Consider the following 27,828-nt stretch of genomic DNA (forward strand, 5'->3'; position numbering starts at 1 on the left):
CTGGATTTTCTGACGGGCCGCCCCCAGGTGGTGAAGGTAGGAAACAACATCTGGGGCCGCACAAAGGTGCGTGCTCAGCCCCCTCCTGTACTCCCTGTTCACCCATGACTGGGTGGCCTTCAACTCATTCATCAAGTTTGCAGATGACACAACAGTAGTGGGCTTCATTACCAAATACAACGAGAAAGCCTACAGGGTGGAGATGAGTGCACTCGGAGTGTGGTGTCAGGAAAACAACCTCTCACTCAACGTCAACAAAACAAAGGAGATGATTGTGGACTTCAGGAAACAGCAGAGGGAGCACCCCCCTATCTACATCGACGGGACAGCAGTGGAGAAGGTGGAAAGTTTTAAGTTCCTCGACGTACACATCACGGACAAACTGAAATCGTCCACCCACACAGACAGTGTGGTGAAGAAGGCGCAACAGCGCCTCTTCAACCTCAGGAGGCTGAAGAAATGTTGCTTGTCACCAAAAACCCTCACAAACTTTTACAGATGCACAATTGAGAGCATCCTGTCGGGCTGTATCACCACCTGATACGGCAACTGCACCGCCCACAACCGCAAGGCTCTCCAGAGGGTGGTGCGGTCTGCACAACACATCACCGGGGGCACTCTACCTGCCCTCCAGGAAACCTACAGCACCTGATGTCACAGGAAGGCTAACAAAGATCATCAAGGACAACAACCACCTGAGCCACTGCCTGTTCACCCCGCTATCATCCAGAAGGCGAGGTCAGTACAGGTGCATCAAAGCTGGGACTGAGAGACTGAAAAACAGCTTCTATCGAAAGGCCATCAGACTGTTAAACAGTCACCACTGACACGGAGAGGTTGCTGCCTACATACAGACTCGAATAAATGGATCACTAGCCACTTTAATAATGCCACTTTAATAATGTTTACATATCTTGCATTACTCATCTCATATGTATATATTGTGTTCTATACCATCTATTGCATCTTGCCTATGCTGCTCGGTCATCACTCATCCATATATTTATATGTACATATTCTTATTCCATCCCTTCACTTAGATTTGTGTGTATTAGGTAGTTGTTGTGGGATTGTTAGGTTACTTGTTAGATATTACTGTACTGTTGGAACTAGAAGCACAAGCATTTCGTTACAGCTACACTCACATTAACATCTGCTAACCATGTGTATGTAACCAATAACATTTGATTTGAAGGGAAATCTTAACACTTCAGCATACAATGACATTCTAGACAATTCTGTGCAGTTTGGGGAAGGCCCGTGCACAAAGCAAGGTCCATACAGAAATGGTTTGTCGAGATCGGTGAGGAAGAACTTGACTGGCCTGCACAGATCCCTGACCTCAACCCCATCGAACACCTTTGGGATGAATGAACGTTGACTGCCCAACCTCACTAATGCTCTTGTGGCTGAATGGAAGCAAGTCCCTGCAGCAATGTTCCAGCATCTAATGGAAAGCCTTCCCAGAAGAGTGGAGGCTGTAATAACAGCAAAGGGGGACTAACTCCATATTAATGCCCATGATTTTGGAATGAGATGTTCGATGAGCACATACTTTTGGTCATGTAGTGTATATTGATGTCAGATTGACAATGTACTATTCCAGCTCTAAAAAATAAACCGATTGAGGTTTCACGAATAATAGTCTAGAACCTACAAATAATTTCAAATATTGAATCAGGTAACCATATTAGGTATTCAAAAGAAGAAAGACAAAGACAGAGTGGAATGAGAGACATATCTCAGACGCTTAGCAGAATGATGGAGCTTACATCTTCAGCAAAAGCAGGAAGGAGTGTCAAGAGCGCAAGATTGCTGGAATTGATCTGCCCATTCGCTTGCGTCAGTATTCGATGAGAGACGAAATAGAAAGTAAAGCACCTCCTATCTTTGGCATCAGGGGGTTTAAATCAGAAAGAGAGAGAGCGAGAGAGAGAGAGAGAGAGAGAGAGAGAGAGAGATGCAGTAAAAAGAGGAGGACCTGGCTAAACAGCACATCACGCATACTGTAAAATGCTATTAGCCCACTATACAAGGACTCTAGCATCAATGTATTTACTTACAAGTGTTACATGCGGGCATATGTAAATCCGCAAAATCACAACGGATCTGGGAAAGTTAGCTTAAAGGTAAGTTCGATTAATTTCAACTCAACACGTACTTCCATCCATTCATTCACTCACTCTCCATTCCTCCACTAATCTAGCCTACTGACTCATTCAACATTCTAATTTCTATTGTTCAGTATCTGGTGGACATTTTTTATTTGCGTTTGGCTCCATGTTACAGCGGTATCATGCGGCCAATCCTTTGTTTTGCCGTGTGATAATGATACCTGGTCATAGGATGAGACACTGTCGCGGCGTTTTCAAGACAAGTTTATGAATGAAATCAGATGCGTCTGACAACCACCGTTGTGTTCAAATAAGTTTGTGTTATGCAGGGCTCGAAACCCTACATTTCTCTCTCAAAGTTAACCCCACAATAAACTTTGCAAATATAAGCTTAATATGATTTTGATTTATATCTAATTTCAGACTTCCCATAGTTTACCATAGGATTCACTGTTATACAGGGCTATAGTAGCTGCTATAATATCATATGGACATGCATATGGAATGTGCTACAATGCGGAGTGTGTGTTTGTGTAGCATAAACGCGTATGATGGAGGGCTATCAACCTGTCGTACATTCAACCCACAATGGGGAGGTAGCCGCCAAACATTATGCCATGAATGAGTGATTGATGCTTGGATTTAGTGTCGTTAAATCGGTAGTTTGGCCCGTTAAGTCAAATACCTGGATGATTATCCAAGACGCGTGGTTGCAATTATGTCATACATTTTCTATGGGGTTTAGGTCACGTGTCAAACACAAGGCCCGCGGGCCGAATCCAGCCAGTGACACATCTCTATCTGGCCTGCGCAATTATTTGGGTTGTCAATTCATTTTGGCCCCATTCCATGCAGCCCGCAACGCGCTGCACTACAAGTCACAGCAAGCACTGTCAAAGTGCTGCAAGCCAAACGGCATTGCCTCACACCCACCAACACACGAGCCAGCCTGCGCTCTGTATCAAATCATCACTAATGGCACTGGTCAAGTCTTTTACCCGAACTGAAGTTGTAGACGAAATGGCCATGCCAAGTTGCAGTTCCAACTGGTCATTGCTGTAGCCACACAAAATGTAATCTTGGTTGTCAAAAAGTTACAAGATAAAGGATTCACACGCGGGTATAAATTACTACTAATGGGCAAAAGGACAAACAAGCGAGCATAAATGAGTCAACAGTTGAGTATTCTAATTTATGAAATTACAGCCTAATGTGCTCGCATTCGTGAATTCAACTTCAATTGCGCTGCTTTCATGTGTCCCGACAGCACTCAGTGGAGGGAGAGTGTACAGAGACATGACACAGTCCTTGCTAGGCTACTAAAATGTTGCAGTCTGGCTTTGGTTTTTAAAGCTTGACAATGAATAACTAAAAAAACAGAACCTGCAACAAAATACCAGACAAAGGAGAAACATGCAGGCCTATTACAGCAACATTTAAGCAGTAGTCTAGGCTGGCTACTCAACTACAATACATTGAGTGCACCATACAACAATGCTGCATTCAACCGCACCAGTGATACATGCAGTGCAAAAAAATGAAACACTTTTACTTTTAAATGTCACAACAACCTATAGGTACGTTTTTGTTATTTGGAGTAATTAAATACTTTTTTGATTAGGGTCACAGCATAGTATGCACATCTGCAAGCATAGCAGCAAAGGCTGGAAAAATATGATGCATTTCTTCTTTTGTTTTAATATGTTGAAATGCTACATACAGCATCCTACGTACATAAGAGGATATTATAAGGGCCCAATTTTTTCTAATAAAACAATTGCAAGTTTGGGCCAGTTGTATTCCCTTTTTTTCTGTTGTTGAAAAACAAACATAATAGGCTGTTTGTCCTGTGCCCTGATTGAGTTTGACACCCCTGGTTTAGGTTACCTGAGCAAATCCATGCACATAACACAGGGGAAAGAAATACAGCAGGGAGACTGAGGAATGTAACAGTTGTGAAAAATACTAAAGGTCCAATCTGGGGGGGACCATGTAGAATAGGCACTAACTAGTAGAGAGCTATTAGGTGCCAATGGATAGATTTCAGCCACCACAGGTCTGTCCGGCAAGAACAAGTCTCAATGTCTTCAGAACAGGTTTATTAGATATTGGGTTCAACCACACCACACAGTCCTCTGTATTGACAGCTCACCGACGTGAAAGTCTATAAGAAGAGGTTCTATGGAGAAAGAATAGAAAGGAATAACCATGAGTACTGGCTTACATTCAATATACACTGAGTATACCAAACATTAGGAACACCTTCCGAATATTGAGTTGCACCCCCTTTTTCCCTCAGAACAGCCTAATTTTTGTCAGGGCATGGACTCTACAAGGTGTCGAAAGTGTTCCACACGGATGCTCGCCGATGTTGACTCCATTGCTTCCCACAGTTCTGTCCAGTTGGCTGGATGTCCTTTGGGTGATGGACCGCTCTTGATACACACAGGAAGTTGTTGAGGATGAAACACTCAGCAGCATTGTAGATCTTGACACAAACCGGTGTGCCAGGCACCTACTACCTTACCCGTTCAAAGGCACTTACATTTTTTGTTTCGCCCATTCACCCTCTGAATGGCACTAGTTTTAGAACACCTACTCATTCAAGGGTTTTTCTTTATTTTTACTATTTTCTACATTGTAAAATAATAGTGAAGACATCAAAACTATGAAATAACACATATGTAATCATGTAGTAACCAAAAAAGTGTTAAAAAAATCAAAATATATTTCATATTTGAGGTTCTTCAAATAGCCACCCTTTCCCTTGATGACAGCTTTGCACACTCTTGGCATTCTCTCAACCAGCATTGCCTGGAATGCTTTTCCAACAGTCTTGAAGGAGTTCCCACATATGCTGAGCACTTGTTGGCTGCTTTTCTTTCACTCTGCTGTCCGACTCATCCCAAACCCTCTCAATTTGGTTGAGGTCGGGGGATTGTGGAGGCCAGGTCATCTGATGCAGTACTCCATCACTCTCCTTCTTGGTAAAATAGCCCTTACACAGCCTGGGGGTGTGTTGAGAATAAGGATGACGTTTTACGTGTCCCCCACCGATTGTGTTTTTTGTTCGTTTATTTGCGTTGTCTGTAACTTATTTTGTACATAATGCTGCCGCTACCATCTCTTATGACCGAAAATAACTTCTGGACATCAGGACTGCGATTACTCACCACGGACTGGCAGAATCCTTTTTTTCCTTTAACGAGCCTGACGAATCCGACGCAAATAATATACTGCTTTCTCGGGAACAGGCCCAGATCCCCGTGATTTGCGTAAAGAGGAAGCGGAGAAAAAGGGACCAGAGGGCGGGCTTCCTTCTGAGAATTCGTAGGCGATCGAATAAACCTCCATTTCCTTCCATTCTGCTAGCAAACGTGCAATCTATGGACAATAAAATACATGACCTATGCAGAAGACTGAGCTACCAAAGGGACATTCAAAACTATAATATTTTATTTTATTTATTTCACCTTTATTTAACCAGGTAGGCAAGTTGAGAACAAGTTCTCATTTACAATTGCGACCTGGCCAAGATAAAACAAAGCAGTTGCTTTAGCTCTGACAGCTGACGCTTTAAGTTAGTGAGGGAGATATAAGTCTATAAGGAAGCCAATTCCAGATTTAACTTTGGATTGAAGATGTTTAATGTGAGTCTGGAAGGAGAGGAGAGCTGTTTGAGCTTTTCTTGCCATAATATGGACTTGGTCTTTTACCAAATAGGGCTATCTTCTGTATACCCCCCTACCTTGTCACAACACAACTGATTCGGTCAAACGCATTAAGAAGGAAAGACATTCCACAAATGAACTTTTAACAAGGCACACCTGTTAGTTGAAATGCATTCCAAGTGACTACCTCATGAAGCTGGTTGAGAGAATGACAAGTGTGTCATCAAGGGAAAGGGTGGCTATTTGAAGAATCTCAAATGTAAAATATATTTTGATATGTTTACACTTTTTTGGTTACTACATGTTTCCATATGTGTTATTTCGTAGTTTTGATGTCTTCACTATTATTATACAATGTAGAAAATAGTCAAAATAAAGAAAAACCCTTGAATGAGTAGGTTTTCTAAAACTTTTGACCGGTAGTGTACACAACCTATGTCTCAATTGTCTCAAGGCTTAAAAATCCTTCTTTAACCAGTCTCCTCCCCTTCATTTACACTGATTGAAATGGATTTAACAAGTGACCTCAAAAAGGGATCCTAGCTTTCTCCTGGATTCACCTGGTCAGTTTATGTCATGGAAAGAGCCTAATATTTTGTACACTCAGTGTATACAGGCACAATCTCACTCTGACGGCGGGAGCGGGGTTGAGTGAGGTGCACGGGGAAAGGCGAAATGTGATTGGCCAATACAAGTCGGGTGACTTGCAGGTACGACTAATAAGAAAATAAGGGGTGTCGGGCAAGTACAACTAACTAATAGTTAAGTGGTGCTGAACTGCTAAATCAGAGCTGTCCTTTTTATCAGCCACCCCCACATTTACTGTGTAAATGTGAACTCTAAACAAAATGCTCAGGGAGGCAGAGCTGTGAAGGAGCCATACAAGGGAAAGTCCAGTCCTTGAGTGTGTCTGGCCACCCCGTCAGAAACATCATAGAGCATAGGCATCTGGTCAAGCAGGAATTGTTTTTTGGTGCATCTGGCCACCCCGGCAAGTAGGTGCTTGAGGTTACCGAACCTGGCTGTTTGATGAGGCCGATACCAGTGCAGGCTGTGCAGCAGTTGTGGAAGAGGAGCGCCAACCTCTGCCAAGAAACAGGCAACAGAAGGACCTCGGCAGTGAGGGCAGGTGAGGCCTCCAGCGGAGGAACAGGAGTCATCTTGACCCACAGCATGGTGTCAGCTGAGGACACTCGGACTGGAGACCTCAAGGCCGCAGCGACAGAGCTCAACAAGGAGTCTGAGACTGGATACTTGGGTGGCTGGACCCACGGAGCAGCAACGGGCGGTGGCCACCGGACAGGCCAGACCCAGGCTGAGGAACCAGGCGAAGGCCTCAGATCAGGAGACCAGGGCAAAGTAGGGTGACCAGACGAAGACCCCGGGTTTTGATGCTAGGCCGCAGCAGGAGAGCTCAGCTGGTCCCCTGCTGCGACGACATGCGAGGTGGGATATAGACTGAGGATCTAGTAGGGCAGAGGGTGAGGTGTCTTTTACGACGGGACACTGAACACCTCAGACAGGAGGGTCCCCCACTTGGACATCAGGAGGGTACCCCAATGGGACGTTCTCATTCAAAGAATTAACCCAGATACTGTAGGTAATTTTCTTTGCCCATTAATAGTTTTGAAGCACTGGTAAGGTCTTGTTATTGCAGCGTTGACATAGTACACTCTTAGAACAAACAAATAAATCTTGAGTTCTTCAAGGGTTCAGCAGGGAACCTTTTTCATTTGAGAACCTTCCTCAGTTTATTTTCTGAGTCAGCATTAATGTCGTTATGTGTCCCTTGTCCAGACGCTGTTCGTGTTTTGTTTCCCGTCTGTTTATTAATTAAATATTCACTCCTTGTACATTTCCTTCTCGTCTCCCAGCGTCTGTCCTTGCAGAATGCTGACTCCACAATTAGAAGCATCAGGGAGTTTTTTGTTTTTGTTGGTGGCGTTGGGTCCGGGTGCCGCTGCCGAAGCAACCGGGGATGCCTCAGCTGGCTCGTCAGGCTCCCATGCCTCAGCTGGCTCCAGAGGCTCACAAGCCTCGGTTGGCTCGTCAGGCTCCCACGCCATGCCTCAGCCGGCTCAAGGGCTCCCGCGCCTCAGCCGGCTCGTCGGGCTCCCTCCCCTCGGCCGGCTCGTCGGGTTCCCACGCCTCAGCGGCCCGTCTGGCTTCCCCAGGTGGGATGCCAGGTGACGCCCCTAGAGGAGGGGTACTGTCTCGTCTGCTCTCGCTCCCCCTCGCTGACGCTCATGGTCACCAGGCTGCTTATCATTACGCACACCTGTCACCATCGTTATGCGCATCAGCGCTTCATCGGACTCACCTGGACTCATTACGTTATTAATTACCTCCCTTATATCTGTCACCTCCTCAGTTTATTTTCTGAGTCGGCATTAATGTCGTAATGTGTCCCTTGTCCAGACGCTGTTTGTGTTTTGTTTCCTGTCTGTTTATTCATTAAATATTCACTCGCTGTACTTGCTTCTCGGCTCCCAGCGTCTGTCCTTACAGATGTAAGAAAAATGTATTGTAGGGGTGAGACCCTGATAAATAATAATAATAATAATAATACAAATTAGGGGGTGCTTATATAGTCCTGTTTCTCTGTATGTACAAGTGGGTAATCTCTACAGGTGTGAAATGGAAATGTGTTTTTTGCATATCTCACTCCCCCTGAGACACCCTCGGAGAGTGGGGTCACAGCCAGGGGACCAGCCATTATTGACGGCGACCCTGGAGCAATTAGGGTTAATTGCCATGCTCAAGGGCGGAACAGATTTTTATATTGTTACTGGCCCAACGCTCCTAACCGCCAGGCTACCTGCCACCCCTGACTCTATAACCGCTAACTTTAGCATGTGTTAGGAAAGGAGTGGGGCAATCATCACAGCTTGATCACTATAGGGAATCATTCATCATTTTACCACCACCAGTCGAACCGGAACCAACTCCACATCAATGACCCCTGTACCAGATGTTAAGAATATATTTTCCAATCTAGCCTACGCCATATTACAATGACTTTTTTCTGCTATCATTTTGGTTGATGTGTGAAATTTTCCAACATATCCAATCGTTTCAAATCTAAACATTGAGGGGTATGGAGGAACTAGGGGTTGTTCATGTTTGTGGATGGGTCTATTAGTGTCATGGGGTTGTGGCACAGTGGGTGTGTGGTAGGTGGTTAGTGGTGAGTGGTGTGTGGTGGGTGGTGAGTGGTGGGTGGTGAGTGGTGAGTGGTGGGTGGTGAGTGGTGGGTGGTGAGTGGTGAGTGGTGAGTGGTGGGTGGTGAGTGGTGGGTGGTTAGTGGTTAGTGGTGGGTGGTGAGTGGTGGGTGGTGAGTGGTGGGTGGTGAGTGGTGAGTGGTGAGTGGTGAGTGGTGGGTGGTGAGTGGTGGGTGGTGGGTGGTGAGTGGTGAGTGGTGAGTGGTGAGTGGTGGGTGGTGAGTGGTGAGTGGTGAGTGGTGAGTGGTGAGTGGTGGGTGGTGAGTGGTGAGTGGTGAGTGGTGGGTGGTGAGTGGTGGGTGGTGGGTGGTGAGTGGTGGGTGGTGAGTGGTGGGTGGTGAGTGGTGGGTGGTGAGTGGTGGGTGGTGAGTGGTGAGTGGTGAGTGGTGGGTGGTGAGTGGTGGGTGGTTAGTGGTTAGTGGTGAGTGGTGTGTGGCGGGTGGTGGGTGGTTAGTGGTTAGTGGTGAGTGGTGTGTGGCGGGTGGTGGGTGGTGGGTGGTGAGTGGTGAGTGGTGAGTGGTGGGTGGTGAGTGGTGGGTGGTTAGTGGTTAGTGGTGAGTGGTGTGTGGCGGGTGGTGGGTGGTTAGTGGTGAGTGGTGAGTGGTGTGTGGTGGGTGGTGAGTGGTGGGTGGTGAGTGGCGGGTGGTGGGTGGTGGGTGGTGAGTGGTGAGTGGTGGGTGGTGAGTGGTGAGTGGTGGGTGGTTAGTGGTTAGTGGTGAGTGGTGTGTGGCGGGTGGCGGGTGGTTAGTGGTTAGTGGTGAGTGGTGTGTGGCGGGTGGTGGGTGGTGGGTGGTGAGTGGTGAGTGGTGAGTGGTGGGTGGTGAGTGGTGGGTGGTTAGTGGTTAGTGGTGAGTGGTGGGTGGTGAGTGGTGAGTGGCGGGTGGCGGGTGGTGAGTGGTGAGTGGTGAGTGGTGGGTGGTGAGTGGTGGGTGGTTAGTGGTTAGTGGTGAGTGGTGTGTGGCGGGTGGTGGGTGGTGGGTGGTGGGTGGTTAGTGGTTAGTGGTGAGTGGTGTGTGGCGGGTGGTGGGTGGTGGGTGGTTAGTGGTTAGTGGTGAGTGGTGTGTGGTGGGTGGTTAGTGGTTAGTGGTGAGTGGTGTGTGGCGGGTGGTTAGTGGTTAGTGGTGTGTGGTGGGTGGTGGGTGGTGAGTGGTGGGTGGTTAGTGGTTAGTGGTGAGTGGCGGGTGGTGGGTGGTGGGTGGTTAGTGGTGGGTGGTGGGTGGTTAGTGGTTAGTGGTGTGTGGCGGGTGGTGGGTGGTGGGTGGTGGGTGGTTAGTGGTGGGTGGTGGGTGGTTAGTGGTTAGTGGTGAGTGGTGTGTGGTGTGTGGCGGGTGGTGGGTGCCACTATAAACGTGTAGTAAGGGAATCGCAGCCGAGGTTTCAAAAGTATTGAAACTCAGTCCCTGTGGAACAATCTGTCCAACCATTGAAAAATTGATGTGCGTGCCTGCGAACGTGTTTGTGTTGCCATGGTTTTGCAGTTGTGTTGCCATGGTTTTCCTCGCCAAAATGCACAGGAATCAAGATATTTGAGGCTGGCGTTATTTCCCAATTGTCATGACATCGAAATCCCTCTCTCTTGACATACTGTTGTGGTCTGTCTACTACCTCCCCCACACCATTCTGGCAATACTGGTCTGGACGGCACTTAATGTCTATTATAGATGGCTCTCTCTCTGTGTGTGTGTGTGTGGTTTGTGTGTGTGTTGGTAGATATCTCATCCCCAGGATAGGCTATACACTTAATCACGTGTGGCACCTTGGACTGTTGCAGGCATCAGCACGTTTCGCTCAAACACACATTCTCAGGACAGCGTGCTGCATTCTCCAGGGTGTTGTCCACACAAAGCCCAAGACTACACTGGGGGAGGCAGGCAGGGAAGAGAGGCACTAAGCTGGGCCTAAGGGAGATGGCAGAACAAGGCTACTCCCTTTATCTGGGCTGTTACATGCCTGCCACAGACAATGGCACCATTCATTAGGTGTGTGTGAGGAAGCCATGTTGTTCACTGGACGATTCTCTGGAGGAGTTCTCCATCTTGGCTGTTGTTGTTGATGTTGGTGGTGGAGCGATGAGATATGTAGCTTTGGCATTCTTACAATGTGGTGGTTTGTGATTTTAGATAGTTATTACTGTAATATGAAATGCTGGTGTGAATATGGTTACTACAGTAGGTAGGCATCTATGCAGATGGCTAGGCGCTACACAGATAGGATATGAGTTGTATGGAAATGCATGGATGAAACAGACATAGAGAATTTAAATTGGCTTTAGTAAGCCCTAAGATTCTGGAGATTGTCAGGGATTTTGTGCTATCAAATGTGCCAAATGTTTGAATGGTCTTATGGGAGTAACCAGCATAGTGCATATGAATTCAAACTCCTACTTTATTCAAGCCTTCCAGTATAGATACCTTCAAACAGAGATGAGGCTTATTGGAGCCCCACATTGGAGGTGTCATAATACCCATAAAACCTAGCGGTCAAACAGGGAAATGGTTCCAATCATTTTTCCACCATTCATTTTTCCTATAGGGGAAAATAAGGGCTGTGTTTTGTGTAGGCCTACCCTGGCGTGACATTTTGATAACCGTGTAAATCCCTCTTGTAGTTCTTTATGATTAGCAGCTAATTAGCCTTTCAATTTTGGGGGGTAAATACAGGCAAATATATTGATAAAAGTGACCTTGTCCTCGAGAGATTTACACAGTTATCAAAACTTCACGCCAGGGTAAGCCTACACAAGATACAGCCATTATTTTAAGTGTGTCTAAAATCCCCCATGGGAAAAATGAATGGTAGAAAAACGATTGGAACCATTTCCCTATTTGACCTCTAGGTTTTATGGGTATTATGGTTCAAACTGTGGTACTCTATATGGCTAGCAAGTTGTCAATTCTCAGTAATGGTCCAAACATTTGATAATGATAGGAATTGCCATACTGTCAATGCCAGAAAGCTACGAGTCTGGGAAAATTTGACGTCAATCCCTGACATTCTCTTGTTGTGTTGTTGACCTCTCTGAAAAAGGATATGACATAAAAACGCGTGGGCAGGTAACCATGGCAACCGAGTGATGACAGGGGCGATTACATGTTTATAACCTGTCCCAAAATGTACAAGTCATCACCCCTCTGCTGTCTTTGTCTATCTCCTTTTACACACACACACACACACACACACACACACACACACACACACACACACACAAACACACACACACACACACACACACACACACACACACACACACACACACACACACACACACACACACACACACACACACACACACACACACACACACACACACACACACACACACACACACACACACACACACACACACACACACACACACACACACACACACACACCCTCTCTTCCTCTGTCTTAGATTTTCCTCTGGGCCTTGTTACCACGGTAACCAGAGAACGCCCAGAGATCTGTAAAAAACAATACACACAACGGAGAAATACCAGAGCTGCAGAGGGAGGGAACACACACACACACACACACACACACACACACACACACACACACACACACACACACACACACACACACACACACACACACACACACACACACACACACACACACACACACACACACACACACACACACACACACACACACAGTTGTTTACGGTTGTCTCTGAGGGCGAGCATACATGAACCAAATATTGGGAGTAGATTGATTACCAGACCTTCAAGTCATTCTTCTAAATCTGTCTCTCACTGTGGGTAGAGGACTGACGTCAAACATGAGCGACTAAAAAAAGCTCCTTCTGGAGATGCCACTTTGTGTGAAATTACTTATAATCTTTTCATCTTTAAGCTCTGTTCATATAGTAAAAATATAGCGTTAACTATATGTAGAATCACAAACACTCTCCCTTTAAGACCAGAGAGATTGAATTGATCTATTTGTAAGTTATTTATTAAAAAAAAACATGAAGCACATGTGATGAAACAATATTAGGTCTCTATTCCACATTTTGTTGTGTCACAGCCTGAATGTAAAATTGATTACATTTATATTTTGTGTCACTGGCTTACATACAATACCCCATAATGTCAAAGTGGAATTGTGTTTTTAGAAATGTTTACAAATTAATAGAAAATGAAAAGCTGAAATGTCTTGAGTCAAAAAGTATTCAACCCCTTTGTTATGGCAAGCTTCAAAAGTTCAGGAGTAAATATTTGCTTAACAAGTCACATAATAAGTTGCATGGACTCACTCTGTGTGCAATAATAGTGGTTAACATGATTTTTGAATGTCTACCTCATCTCTGTATCCCACACATACAATTATCTGTAAGATTCCTCAGTTGAGCAGTGTATTTCAAACGGAGATTCAACCACAAATACCAGGGAGGTTTTCAAATGCCTTGCATAAAGGACACCTATTGGTAGATGAGTAAAAAAGCAGATATTGAATATCCCTTTGAGCATGGTGAAGTTATTAATTACACTTTGGATGGTGTATCAATACACCCAGTCACTACAAAGATACAGGTGTCATTCCTAACTCAGTTGCCGGAGAGGAAGTAAACTGCTCGGGGATTTCACCATGAGGCCAATAGTGACTTAAAATCAATTAGAGTTTATGTCACGCCCTGACCTTAGAGATCATTTTTATGTCTCTATTTTGGTTTGGTCAGGGCGTGAGTTGGGGTGGGTATTCTATGTTCTATGTTGTGTATTTCTTTGTGTTTGGCCGGGTGTGGTTCTCAATCAGAGGCAGCTGTCTATCGTTGTCTCTGATTGAGAACCATACTTAGGTAGCCCTTTTTTCCACCTGTCCTAGTGGGAAGTTGACTTTGTTTAGGGCACATAGCCTTTGAGCTTCCCGGTTTGTTTTTGTAGTGTTTATTGTTTTGTTCGGCGTCATTTTGATTTAATAAAGAAAATGTACGCTCACGACGCTGCACCTTGCTCCTCTCCTTTCAACAGCCGTGACAGTTTAATGTTTGTGATAGGATAACTGAGAATAGATAAACAACATTGTAATTACTTCACAATACTAACCTAAATGACAGAGTGAAAAGAAGGAAGCCTGTACAGAATGAAAATATTCCAAAACATGCATCTTGTTTGCAATAATGCACTAAAGTAAAACAGCAAAAAGAAATTAACTTCATGTCCTGAATACAACGCATTATGTTTGGGGCAAATCCAACACAACACATCACAGAGTACCACTCTACATATTTTTAAGCATGGTGGTGGTTGCATCATGTTATGGGTATGCTTGTCATCTGCAAGGATTAGGGAGTTTTTTTGGATAAAAAGAAATGGAATAGAGTTATGCACAGGCAAAATCCTAGAGGAAAACCTGGTTCAGTCTGCTTTCCAACAGGTACTGGGAGACAAATTCACCTTTCAGCAGGACAATAACCTGAAACACAAGGCCAAATATACACTGGAGTTGCTTACCAAGACGACATTGAATGTTCCTGAGTGGCCTAGTTACATTTTTGACTTAAATCGGCTTGAAAATCTATGGCAAGACTTGAAAATGTCTGTCTAGCAATGATCAACAACCAACTTGATAGAGCTTGAAGAATTTTAAAAGAATAATGTTCAAATATTGTACAATCCAGGTGTGCAAAGCTCTTAGAGACTTACCCAGAAAGATTCACAGCTGTAATAATTGCCAACGGTGATTCTAACATGTAATGACTCAAGTTTGGACACACGTACTCATTTAGGGGTTTTTCTTTATTTTTACTATTTTCTACATTGTAGAATAATAGTGAAGACATCAAACCTATGAAATTACACATATGGAATCATGTAGCAACCAAAAAAGTGTTAAACAAATCAAAATATATTATATACTTGAGATTCTTCAAAGTAGCCACTGTTTGCCTTGATGACAGCTTTGCACACTCTTGACATTCTCTCAACGAGCTTCATGAGGTAGTCACCTGGAATGCATTTCAATTAACAGGTGTGCCTTGTTAAAAGTTCATTTGTGGAATTTCTTTCCTTCTTAATGAATTTGAGTTCAACTAAGCAAAGAGAAACGACAGTCCATCATTACTTTAAGACATAAAGGTCAGTCAATCTGGAAAATGTCAAGAACTTTGAAAGGTTCTTCAAGTGCGGTCACAAAAACCATCAAGTGCTATGATGAAACTGTCTCTCATGAGGACCGCCACACGAAAGGAAGACCCAGAGTTACCTCTGCTGCAGAGGATAAGTTCATAGAGTTACCAGCCTCAGAAATTGTAGCCCAAATAAAAACTTCACAGAGTTCAAGTAACAGACACATCTCAACATCAACTGTTCAGAGGAGACTGCATGAATCAGGCCTTCATGGTTGAATTGCTGCAAAGAAAACCACACTTAGTGGGACTATAATTTGTTTTTCAACAGGACAATGACCCAACACACCTCCAAGCTGTGTAAGGGCTATTTGACCAAGAAGGAGAGTGATGGAGAGCTGCATCAGATGACCTGGCCTCCACAATCACCCGACCTCAACCCAATTGAGAGGGTTTGGGATGAGTTGGACCACAGTGAAGCAAAATCAGCCAACAAGTGCTCAGCATATGTGGGAACTCCTTCAAGACTTTTGTTAAAGCATTCCAGGTGAAGCTAGTTGAGAGAATGCCAAGCCTGTGCAAAGCTATCATCAAGGCAAAGGATGGCTACTTTGAAGAATTGAAAATATAAAATATATTTTGATTTGTTTAACACTTTTTTGGTTACTTCATGATTCCATATGTGTTATTTCATAGTTTTGATGTCTTCACTATTATTCTACAATGTAGAAAATAGTAAAAATAAAGAAAAACTATGAACTTGAGTGAGTAGGTGTGTCCAAACTTTTGACTGGTACTGTAAGTAATCAAGATATATTAGTGTTTTATTTTTCATTTTAGTTTTTTCAAATGTTAGAGTTTTTCTTACACTTTGACATATTTTGTGTAGATCGTTGACCAAAAAATGTCAATTAAATCCATTTTAATCCCACCTTGTAACACCACAAAATGAGGAGAAAGTCAAAGAGTGTGAATACTTTCTGAAGGCAATGTAAATCATGGAACAAATGACAATTTCCCTGGCTAAGGCCTCTTGGGCTAACAGTGACCTCTTGGGCTATATGGTCTGGCCACCAGACATGCAGGCCAGGGGGAGCCCAGAGCAGCAGTGTGCAGGCTGTCACTACGTATTGCTATCACAGGCATATAGATGGGGGTGGAAGTATGGAAACGTCTCTGGCGGGGGACCCTATCTCTCCACTGGTCCACAGAGCCTTCATTACCAACCCAGCAATCTCTCTGGGTGGACACAGCAGTACAGCAGGCACTGACAGAGACAGAGCAGTGACTTAAACCCTAGGAGTGACACATCACCATTTCAATATGTAGAAATATGAACAAACCTGACATAAACTAAATCAGAGTTGTTTTTTAAGTTCATCATACAGGACATTAATGTTGTGCTATAAGCAACAACATTAACATTGAGCCTTCATCCACAGACGAACGGCGGTGGTCCATCTAGCATCTGTCTGGTCACTGGGAATCATTTGGCTGTAACATACAAGACTCAGATACCCACACAGGGAAATATGTCTCCTACTGTTCGCTGAGCTGAAAGCACTGAATAGGTAGGAGCAACATGGTGTAGTCTTCTAGTACAGTACATTCGAATGATAGTTTGCTTGAAAAATCCAAGTTGCTCAGATGTTTTCAGACATCAGATGTGGTCCGATGTCGAGATGAGTCTATGTCCCACACCTTGTGAAGCTAGAGTGGACTATCCCTTTAACGTCAACGATCATGGGTGTGATGATATTGCTTCTACCTGCCCAGGTTTAATGATCAATACTCACAAGACAAGCAAGGCATAGTGGTGGAGTATGCTACCTATTATGTAACCCTTTAACTCTCCATTCACAGTGATTGACTTATAGTTGTTGATTTATGACACCTAGACCCTCCATTATCCGAATCCCAATCCTGTCAGTGTCTCTGTACTCAAGCACTCTCCTGCAGTAGACATTAATGGCTGGGGGTATTTTCACCACTGCTCTACTTACTGAAGGAACTCCATTCTTGATCTTAGAGGAATTATTGGAATCTTGTGTTTTTTGAAAGTAAACAACTAGCAGGTGGAGATGTTAGCTGATAGCAGATCCAATATTACGTTTTGTCTCCCCTATGGTCTCTGAGTTTAAGGGCATACCATTCGGTTTAAAAAATGCTCCAGGAACCTTCAGAGACCCATGAATCAAGTCCTGGTAGACTGTCTTGTAGATGAGTGTTGTCTTGTCCTATGTACCTTGATATTCCATTTTGATGGTCACCTGGATGGCCTTGTTAAGGCTTTTGATTGCCTGGAATAGTCTGGGTTGACACTCAAACTGCAGTAATATATTTTAAGTGATATTTTGAGTGTTTTAATGTCACTTAGAGTACATAGATAGAACTGATAGTGATCACTTGATTAACCGACAGAAAGCTGGCAAAACGCTCTTTTGACCATGTCCCTATGTTTGAGCAAATCCCCCAACCAAAACCTTGAATTAGTCATTCTTATCAGGATAAGGTAAGATCCAGATGCAGACCGTGTCGAAGTAACAATGTTTATTACAGCAACAAAGGCAAAGGTACAGGACGACAGGAAGGCTCAGGGTCAGGTCAGGCAGAGTGGTCCGGCGGGCGGGTTCAGGGTCAGGACAGGGAAGGCAAGTGTCAAAAACCAGGAGGGCAAGAAAAAGAGAGGCTGGAAAAAAACAAGAGCTGACAGGACAAACGCTGGTAAGCTTGACAAACAAGACAAACTGGCAACAGACAAACAGAGAACACAGGTATAAATACACAGGGGCTAATGGGGAAGATGGGCGACACCTGGAGGGAGGTGGAGACAATAACAAAGACAGGTGAAACAGATCAAGGCGTGACACATTCTGACACTAGATCCGGACTGTTCTTCCTCTTAGTCTCTCACTCAGTCATCTTCCCACTCAGAGTGGCAATCTGTCAGCCCTCCCCAGGCTTGGCCCCCTTCCATTCCACCTTGTTTCTCCACCTACACACCCAAAGACTGATAGCCCACTGCTCAGCCACAGCAAGATGAATGACTTCCTAATACACCCTGACTATAGTGCTGATGGCAGCAAACACGATCTTTCACACACATGCCTGCACACAGACACATACCTTAACACTCCCATGTGTGTACTTATTTGCATGTCTGAACCCGTGCTCATGTGACTGATTGGGTATTGAACCTGGGTTGTCTGTCACCTCAGGATTGTGTTAGTCCACTGAGCTAAAGCCTGGGCAAGTTTATTCAAAATGCAAGCATAGCTTACTGAACCACCTCCTTTACACTCATTGTCATGCACATGAGCTCGCATCTGAAAATGCAATAGGCCTACATAACACTCCAACTACGAAGCTACAGTATTGCATTTTCTAACATCCATTTTTATCCATTACCAACTAATGAACATTAAGATCAATGATACAGTACATATCATTATTTTTCAATTACTATTTGGATCACTATTTTGTGTTGATGTTTTCCATACCTTTCTATTCTTTGGCATTATTGCAATGCAGCCCCCATGTAACATTGGATCGCACAAGCACTTGCCGAGTACGAGATATGTTTTGCAGTCTTGCCAACTCCTATGGTAATTGTCATTCCAAAAACTGTTGGCGTGACAATTCCAAGCAATCTCAATAGGAGGTGGCAAGACAGCACAAACAGATCTGGGATCTGGGATCAAACACACGTTTGACGACAATGTGCTTGGCGTCTTCTGCCCACTGTGCTGTGGATAGATCTGAGAACTCATTGATTGGCATAATCTATGACGGCAAGCCTGGCTTTAAAGGGAAAAACCAGCTTATCACACTGTTTATCTCAGTTCAGGGTCGCTTATATATTGTTCAAGTGCACAACAAAATCTGTGTAAGCGAGGATGCTATTTAGATAAAAACTTGTTTTATGCCATGATTAAGATATTGTGTTGGGTATGGTCTCCAAGACCAGTTTTTATATATACACTACCTACCGTTCAAAAGTTTGGGGTCACTTAGAAATGTTCTTGTTTTTGAAAGCAACAGCAAGTTTTTTGTTCATTAAAATAACATCAAATTGATCAGAAATACAGTGTAGACATTGTTAATGTTGTAAATGACTATTGTAGCTGGAAATGGCTGATTTTGAATGGACTATCTACATAGGGGTACAGAGGCCCATTATCAGCAACCATCACTCCTGTGTTCCAATGGCACGTTGTGTTAGCTAATCCAAGTTTATCATTTGAAAAGGCTAATTGATCATTAGAAAACCCTTTTGCAATTATGTTAGCACAGCTGAAAACTGATTAAAGAAGCAATAAAACTGGCCATCTTTAGACTAGTTGAGTATCTGGCGCATCAGCAATTGTGGGTTCGATTACAGGCTCAAAATGGCCAGAAACAAAGGACTTTCTTCTGAAACTCGTCAGTCTATTCTTGTTCTAAGAAATTAATGCTATTCCATGCAAGAAATTGCCAAAAAACTGAAGATATCGTACAACGCTGTGTACTACTCCCTTTACAGAACAGGCCTGGGTAGGTGAACGGATGATCTCCGCATGTATGGTTCCCCCCGTGAAGCGGGATGGTGCTTTGCTGGTGACACTGTCTGTGATTTATTTAGAATTCAAGGCACACTGAACCAGCATGGCTAACACAGCATTCTGCAGCGATACGCCATCCCATCTGGTTTGGGCTTAGTGGGACTATCATTTGTTTTTCAAAAGGACAATGACCCAAAACACACCTCCAGGCTGTGGAGGGCTATTTGACTAAGGACAGTGGAGTGCTGCATCAGATGACCTGGCCTCCACAATCACCTGACCTCAAACCCATTTGAGATGGTTTGGGATGAGTTAGACTGCAGATTGAAGAAAAAGCATCCAAGTGCACAGTATATGTGGGAACTCCTTCAAGACTGTTGGAAAAGCCTTCCTCACGAAGCTGGTTGAGAGAATGCCGAGAGTGTACATAGCTGTCATCAAGGCAAAGGGTGGCTACTTTGAAGAATCTAAAATATTTTTGGATTTGATAAACACTTTTTTGGTTACTAAATGATTCCATATGTGTTATTTCATAGTTTTGATGTCTTCACTATTATTCTACAATGTAGAAAATAGTAAAAATAAAGAAAAACCTTTGAATGAGTAGGTGTGTCCAAACTTTTGACTGGTACTGTGTATATATAACTAAATCGGGGTCTCAACTTACTGAGTAAGAATAGTAGAATACACCCAGTGCAATTTCAAAATGTGGTTATGCATCAGCAGTTTCTCTCTCAATTAGCATTGTCAGCTAAACATTTTCATGTTGCTACTTTGTCTAGCCAGCTAACCTCCAGGGGGCTCCCATTGATTTTGTTACTAATTCTCACTCAGTTATGCTATTAATATGGCATGTCATTACAAAATGTGTAGAATGGCGTAACATTTGCTTTAAACCTGCAAACATTTCTCTCCACCCCATGACAAAGTGGGTAGAATTTCAGTAAATTTGCTTTCAAACTGCAAAAATATTCTCTCTGTCCTATGGCAAAATCTGTAGACTTGCATGAAATGTGTTATTAAATTGCAATGTTTTCTTTCTGCACCATGGCAAAATTTGTGTAATTGCAGAAAACTTGTTTTAAAACAGCAACATTTTCTCTACGTCCCATGGTCAAATAATAGAATTGCAGGAAATTAACTTTCAAGCTTAAATTGTTCTCTCCACCGTCAAGAGGGGGGCTACTAAAAGGTTTTGCCAAAAGGTGGGGGCCCCACAACCAAATCTCACTTTGGGCCGCCAAAAGGCTAAAGCCTGCCCAGATGTGATTGTTATGTTGTTGTTGTTTTGTAGCCGTGTCCCAACTGGCCAAAGTGGTTGACATCATTTGACATCATTTCAACTACTGGAGTAGCTTCAACAACAAGAAAAATTGCAATCCCTCCTACAAGCATTTCGCTACACCCACAAGTATTTCGCGACACCCACAACAACATCTGCTAAACATGTATATGTCACCAATAAAATTTGATTGGATTTGAATCAACATAGAATGGCATTCATGTTTTTCCTGATACTGCTTCTGATCCCCTCCATTGATGACCTGATCTTCTCTTTCTTCTCTCTTCCTTAGGTCTTAGGAAACAGGTCTTAGGTAACCTTAGGTCTTAGGGAACAAGTCTTAGGAAACCTTAGGTCTTAGGAAACAGGTCTTAGGAAACCTTAGGTCTTAGGTAAACCTTAGGTCTTAGGAAACAGGTCTTAGGAAACCCCTCCAAGAGGCCCAACATGCCGGAGCAGAGCAACGACTACCGTGTGGTGGTGTTTGGGGCCGGCGGCGTGGGCAAGAGCTCCCTGGTCCTCCGCTTCGTCAAGGGCACCTTCCGGGACACCTACATCCCCACTGTGGAGGACACCTACCGCCAGGTGATCAGCTGTGACAAGAGCGTGTGCACCCTCCAGATCACCGACACCACGGGCAGCCACCAGTTTCCCGCCATGCAGCGCCTGTCCATCTCCAAGGGCCACGCCTTCATCCTGGTCTACTCTGTCACCAGCCGCCAGTCCCTGGAGGAGCTCAAGCCCATCTACCAGCAGGTGCTTGCCATCAAGGGCAGCGTGGACGCCATTCCTGTCATGCTGGTAGGTAACAAGAGTGACGAAACCCAGCGTGAGGTGGAGACCACGGAGGGTGAGGCGCAGGCGGCAACATGGAAGTGTGCCTTCATGGAAACCTCTGCCAAGATGAACTACAACGTCAAAGAGCTCTTCCAGGAGCTGCTCACCCTGGAGAAGAAGAGGAACATGAGTCTGAGCATCGATGGCAAGCGCTCCGGCAAGCAGAAGCGTGCCGACAAGCTCAAGGGCAAGTGCAGCATCATGTAGGGAGGGAGAGTTGATGCCTGACCCCTAGAAGGAAAGACTGGGGTTGGGGAGGGTGGTGGTGGTGGTGCAAAGTGTAGATGTTCTTTAAGAGAGTCACTTCGAGGAATGGAGGGAAGGTAGGGGTGGGACGGGGCCTGTCTGAGAGGGGTTATTTTATCCCGAAAGAGGTGACCCCCCCCCCCCCCCACAAAGAGGCTATTCAAGTTCAAAGAGAGGAGAAGATCAAGCCTTGATGCAATTCTACTTTGATGGGGAAAATGAAAGAATATGGAGCCCTGACAATTGATATCCTCTCAAGTTCAGGGCATTATTACTAACTCAGAGCCCATTTCAATATTATTCACACCACGTTCGCCCTCTTCTCCTATAGCTGTCTCTCTCCTGCTAATATGATACACCCTGCAAACAATAATGAGTTGTTAAGACGTCCCCAGGACATCACAAAATGGTCGCCTAAAGTCGTCAGGATGTTGTGTCATGGTCCCCTGGAGGTTTTGTCTAGTTCCCGGTTTGTTCCGAGGATGTTTTTAGGACGTTCTTGGGACGTTGTGCCATAGTCCCATGGAGACTTTGCACTTTAAATTTAATCTCAGCACTGTGAAACATACACTACTACCCGTTTGGGGTCACATAGAAATGTCCATAGAAAGAAAAGCACATTTTTTGTCCATTAAAATAACATCAAATTGATCAGAAATACAGTGTAGACATTGTCAAAGTTGTAAATGACTATTGTAGCTGGAAACGGCAAATTTCTTAATGGAATATCTACAGCTTCATTAAGTACCCGCAAAACACCAGTCTCAACGTCAATAGTGAAGGTGCAACTCCGTGATGCTGGCTGTTACGAATCCCGCCAAGGATGGTGCCTCTTCCCGTTCGGGCGGCGCTCGGCGGTCGTCGTCTCCGGTCTACTAGCTGCCACCGATCCCCTTTTCTGTTTTCTTTTGAGTTTGTCTAATTTGTCTAATTTGTATCACCTGTTTTGTGTTTAGGATAGGGGGTTATTTAAACCCAGTTGGCCCGCCGACTTTTGTGCGGGCTTGTTATTCTGTTTGGTGTGGTGGTGTTTTGTTATGTGAATTTTGTCCGAGTTTATTGTTGGACTGGATTTTTGACGCGCCCTTTTGTTGTTTGGCGTAGGCGTCACATTTATATTCTGAACGGAATATTAAAGTTTATTCCACTTGCTCAAATTCCTGCTCTCTGCGCTTGACTCCTTCCTTCACCATTTGAAACGTGACACTGGCCTTCTAGGCAGAGTTGCAAAGAAAAAGCCATATCTCAGACTGGCCAATAAAAATAAAAGATTAAGATGGACAAATGAACACAGACACTGGATAGAGGAACTCTGCCTAGAAGGCCAGCAACCCGGAGTCGCCTCTTCACTGTTGACGTTGAGACAGTGTTTTGCGGGTACTGTTTAATGAAGCTGCCAGTTGAGGACTTGTGAGGTGTCTGTTTCTCAAACTAGACGCTCTAATGTACTTGTCCTCTTGCTCAGTTGTGCACTAGGACCTCCCACTCCTCTTTCTATTATGGTTAGGGCCAGTTTGTGCTGTTGTTAGGTTTGTTCCTTTCCTCCTTGTCAATCATCATTGGCTCATTGGTGAAATTAGCATTTTGACAATATCTTTAATTAAATCATTCAAAAACCTTTATTAATGCAATTGCAGACAGAAGTTGACAAACAGGAACATAGCACACATGTTTCTGAGTAAGTTCTGCATCAAACAAAAGGTCTCAAGTTGTTTTATTAAACCGAAGTCCCGCCTTAGTGATGTCACTGACAACGTCATTACCTTTTTACTCCTGACACCAAAACCCTGCATCCATAGCTATAAAAACATAGAGTTTCAGTGTTTATCTAAAAGCTAGGCAATAAATGTCCCCTCCCCAAAGTAGATTTATAGTGGAATGTCTGAGTAGTCTCTTATCTCCCACACTCCCCTGCAGAGTTCTGTCTCAGTCACACATTATAAGAGAGAGAAAGAGCAAACAACTGTGGAACAATTCTAAAACTATATAATGAATATAAATATTGTTAATCTGTAGTCTAGGACCCTATAAATGTAAGGAGGGAGGAGTCTTATAACCCCTCCCCTTCTATTAATATAACATAAGCATAATCAATTATTCTAATACATCAAACATTTGTACAGCCCCAAATCATGACCCCTAGGTGAATCCTGACACTGTTCTGTGAAGGGAGTAGTACACAGCGCTGTACCAGATCTTCAGTTTCTTGGCAATATCTTGCATGGAATAGCCTTAATTTCTCAGAACAAGAATAGACTGACAAGTTTCAGAAGAAAGTCCTTTGTTTCTGGCCATTTTGAGCCTGTAATCGAACCCACAATTGCTGATGCGCCAGATACTCAACTAGTCTAAAGATGGCCAGTTTTATTGCTTCTTTAATCAGAACTACAGTTTTCAGCTGTGCTAACATAATTGCAAAAGGGTTTTCTAATGATCAATTAGCCTTTTCAAATGATAAACTTGGATTAGCTAACACAATGTGCCATTGGAACACAGGAGTGATGGTTGCTGATAATGGGCCTCTGTACCCCTATGTAGATATTTCATAAAAAATCAGCCATTTCCAGTTACAATAGTAATTTACAACATTAACAATGTCTACACTGTATTTCTGATCAATTTGATATTTTTTTTATGGACAAAACATTTCAAAGTGACCCCAAACTTTTGAACGGTACTGTAAACTCATGAAAACGGTTATATTTATCATAGTGATTCAGGAGTAACATTAAAAGAGAAAATATGCCCCACCAAAATTAGACAACTATACTGAAAATCCAAACTCAAATTGCTGAAATAGGTCATTGAAATAAATGAGACAATAGTCAGATTAACTCAGTGACTGGGAATTTACAGGGAACCAGACAAAGGTCCCTTGAGACCATTGCGCAATGTTCTTAGAAAGTTCTCAGAACGTCACAAGGATAACGTCAAGCTGAAACCCTTAAGGGACCTAAAGGAACGTCACTGAATGTCCTCAGGATGTCCCCTGTTTGCTGGGCAGCCCCTTGACTCCAATGATTGGATAGGTAATAGGGTGGATTTGCAGGAGAATGAGAGAAGTATCAAGTTTAATGTTAGAGTAATGGAAACACGACTTTCATCAATTCAAATGGACGTCCGTAAGCACAAGTTGGGCTTTCGCCTTCAGTATCTCCGTGTCTACCTGTAACCTGGTGAATGGATGGGATTTGAGAACTACGTATTGCAATCAATAAAGTTGTTCATTGAAAGTTATTAATACTTTATACAGTATATTACAGGTACAGATTAGGCCTATCAAAGGTTGCTAATTATTGCTAATTAACAGTAGCATGCGACTGTGAGTGTAGATAATAAAAATATGGAAAAGATAGCTGCAAGTGGTCTCTGCATTTTGCTGTACATTTGAAATGCCTTTCCTACCAGTTGACTTGACATTTTGCATAATTTCATAATCAAAGTGAGCTTTAGCCGAACAAAGCACAACCAGAACAAAAGCAACAAGCAGACAAAGCACGTTTGAAATGTAAATGTTTTTGAATACGTTTATTTAATATCTATTAGCACAAATGTCTGGACCCTCATACCATCAATTTAGGTGTCTGTATCAACGTTGATTTTACCTTCGATAAAACTCTTTGATGGATTTTTAATTACATTTTTACAATCCACTGTTATTTATATATTGTATGCACTGTAAATAATATATTTTTACGCTCCAAATGCTCGTAATGCCCCCCATTGAATATTTTTTCCAATCCCAAAATCACATACCGCTGCTTTAGCAATATGACATGACAGCACTTTGAGGATTTGGAGCAGAGTGACATTTGATCTTTTGGTAAACCCTTTGATGGCCTCTGGTTGCGTCACACATTCTCCTATCTTAATACGTGAACACTTTCACTTGAATCATGTGAAGGAACTGCTAAATAAAGACAACTAAATGTACATATAATTAATTGGTCATTGGTTAATTCACATATTTCTGAAGTCTGAGTCGCTGTCTCTAGTGGCAAAATGTATTTCGAGTGAGCATGAACCTGCGGGATTAGGCTGCATGATAATTGTATTCAGATGTATTATACATGTATAGAAAAAATACTTGTTCTCAGGTGTGTTATACATGAGAAGGAAGTATTATATGAATTCATATTCAATTCGTGGGGGGCTGGAAGGAGCAGGCTAAAATCAATGGCAGGATTTTCTCAGAGGGATTGGACAGGCCGCAGGCAGACAGTGTTTGATCACCGCTTAGAAGGAGCGCGAGCTGTCATCGGGATGCTCAATAAGTAGAAGGCAGGAGGGAGGGAGAGGGAGAGAGAGATAGAGGTACACTTGTTTGCAGTGGGCCAACAGACTGCCATAAGGGGATTACACAGGGTCACTGGGCCATAGTAGCCTAGCCAGGGGACCAATGTACACTACAGAATACAGGGTTACAGAGTGTCACTGTTTGACTGACAGATACAGATTCAAGGCTATTATATCTCATAATTAGCAACACATGACTGACCCCAATGTGCTCTGACTGACTGGGGAAGGGTCAAGAAGATTTGTTCCCCATGACAGTTTAAAGTTTCACTTTATATTAACACCATCATCCAGAGATATGTTACCTCCATATCATGCAATTATGAACAACACCTAAATGTAGACTACTTTGTATTTGTTTTGATTTGAGGGTCAAGGGTCAACTTCAATTACCCTAAAACCTGTTTTACTGGGTGAGAATGAAACCACACCCAGGTCACTGCACTACACAGGATTTTATATTTGATTAGACATTTTAATTGATCTTGTTTCAATGTTGATAGTAAAATGGCATCTTTGAATCAACGTCATTGTTTCGACATCATGTCATCAACCTAAATAAAGAGGTATATTTAAATAGAATTAGAAGCCACCATCCAACGATTCCTGCCTGAACAGTGACTTCTACTGATATACACTGAGTGTAAAAAACATGTTGAACACCTGCCCATTACATAGACTGACCAGGTGAATCCAGGTGAAAGCTATGATCCCTTATTGATGTCACTTGTTATATCCACTTAAATCAGTGTAGATGAAGGGGAGGAGACAGGTTAAGTAAATATGTTTATGCCTTGACACAATTGAGACATGGATTGTGTATGTGTGCCATTCAGAGGGTGAATGGGCAAGCCAAAAGATTTAAGTGCCTTTGAACGGGTATGGGAGAAGGTGCCAGGCACACCGGTTTGTGTCAAGACCTGCACCTCTGCTGGGGTTTTCACGCTCAACAGTTTCCCGTGTGTAACAAGAATGGTCAACCACCCAAAGGACATCCGGCCAACTTGACACAACTGTGGGAAGCATTGGAGTCAACATGGGCCAGCATCCCTGTGGAACGCTTTCAACACCTTGTAGAGTCCATGCCCCTGACCAACTGAGACTGTTCAGAGGGCAAAAAGAGGAGGGTCCATGCCTCATTTGAATAGTAGAAAGTTACTCTTCTTTTTTTACACAAGCTGTAAATTCAGAGTGCGGTTGGGTTTATGTAGGCTACATTGTAGGCTACATTTGTCCAAAGGACAACATCATTTCGACGTGAAGCTAAGTATACTATCATTCATCCATGGTTGATTGGATATTTGGAAGTTTAAAAGTAGTCACCATTGGCCCTATAAATAGAATGGCAAATTCATAATATTAATAATAAACCTTTACCTTTGGATATGGATCTTAAAATTGAGGAGATCTTAAAGTTTTTCAGTTAAGTGCCTGCACTTGCTATTCCAATCCACATTTTTTTGTTGGGCAGTTAGGTTCCTGCAAGAACCCCCAAGAACTAAAGAGAGTGTAATGTTAAAGTAATGGAAACATTGGTTGAAATGAGATGAAAACAGTACTAGTTGATT

General features: G+C 43.4%; 1 protein-coding gene across 1 annotated transcript; it reads left to right on the forward strand.

Annotated features, from left to right (window-relative positions):
* Positions 1–1,830: 1,830 nt before the first annotated feature.
* On the forward strand, positions 1,831–25,904 carry LOC139539569 (GTP-binding protein Di-Ras1). The gene is made up of 2 exons (XM_071342636.1): positions 1,831–2,129; positions 21,174–25,904. Exon 2 carries the CDS (start codon positions 21,329–21,331, stop codon positions 21,923–21,925), a length of 597 nt encoding a protein of 198 aa, XP_071198737.1. The 5' UTR covers positions 1,831–2,129; positions 21,174–21,328; the 3' UTR covers positions 21,926–25,904.
* The last annotated feature ends 1,924 nt before the right edge of the window (positions 25,905–27,828 follow it).

Source organism: Salvelinus alpinus, chromosome 15, assembly GCF_045679555.1.
Source record: "Salvelinus alpinus chromosome 15, SLU_Salpinus.1, whole genome shotgun sequence".
Lineage (NCBI taxonomy): Eukaryota > Metazoa > Chordata > Actinopteri > Salmoniformes > Salmonidae > Salvelinus > Salvelinus alpinus.

Bases quoted from the DNA above. Each gene is read 5' to 3' on its own strand.
- LOC139539569 (XM_071342636.1), top strand. From the start codon at position 21,329: ATGCCGGAGCAGAGCAACGACTACCGTGTGGTGGTGTTTGGGGCCGGC.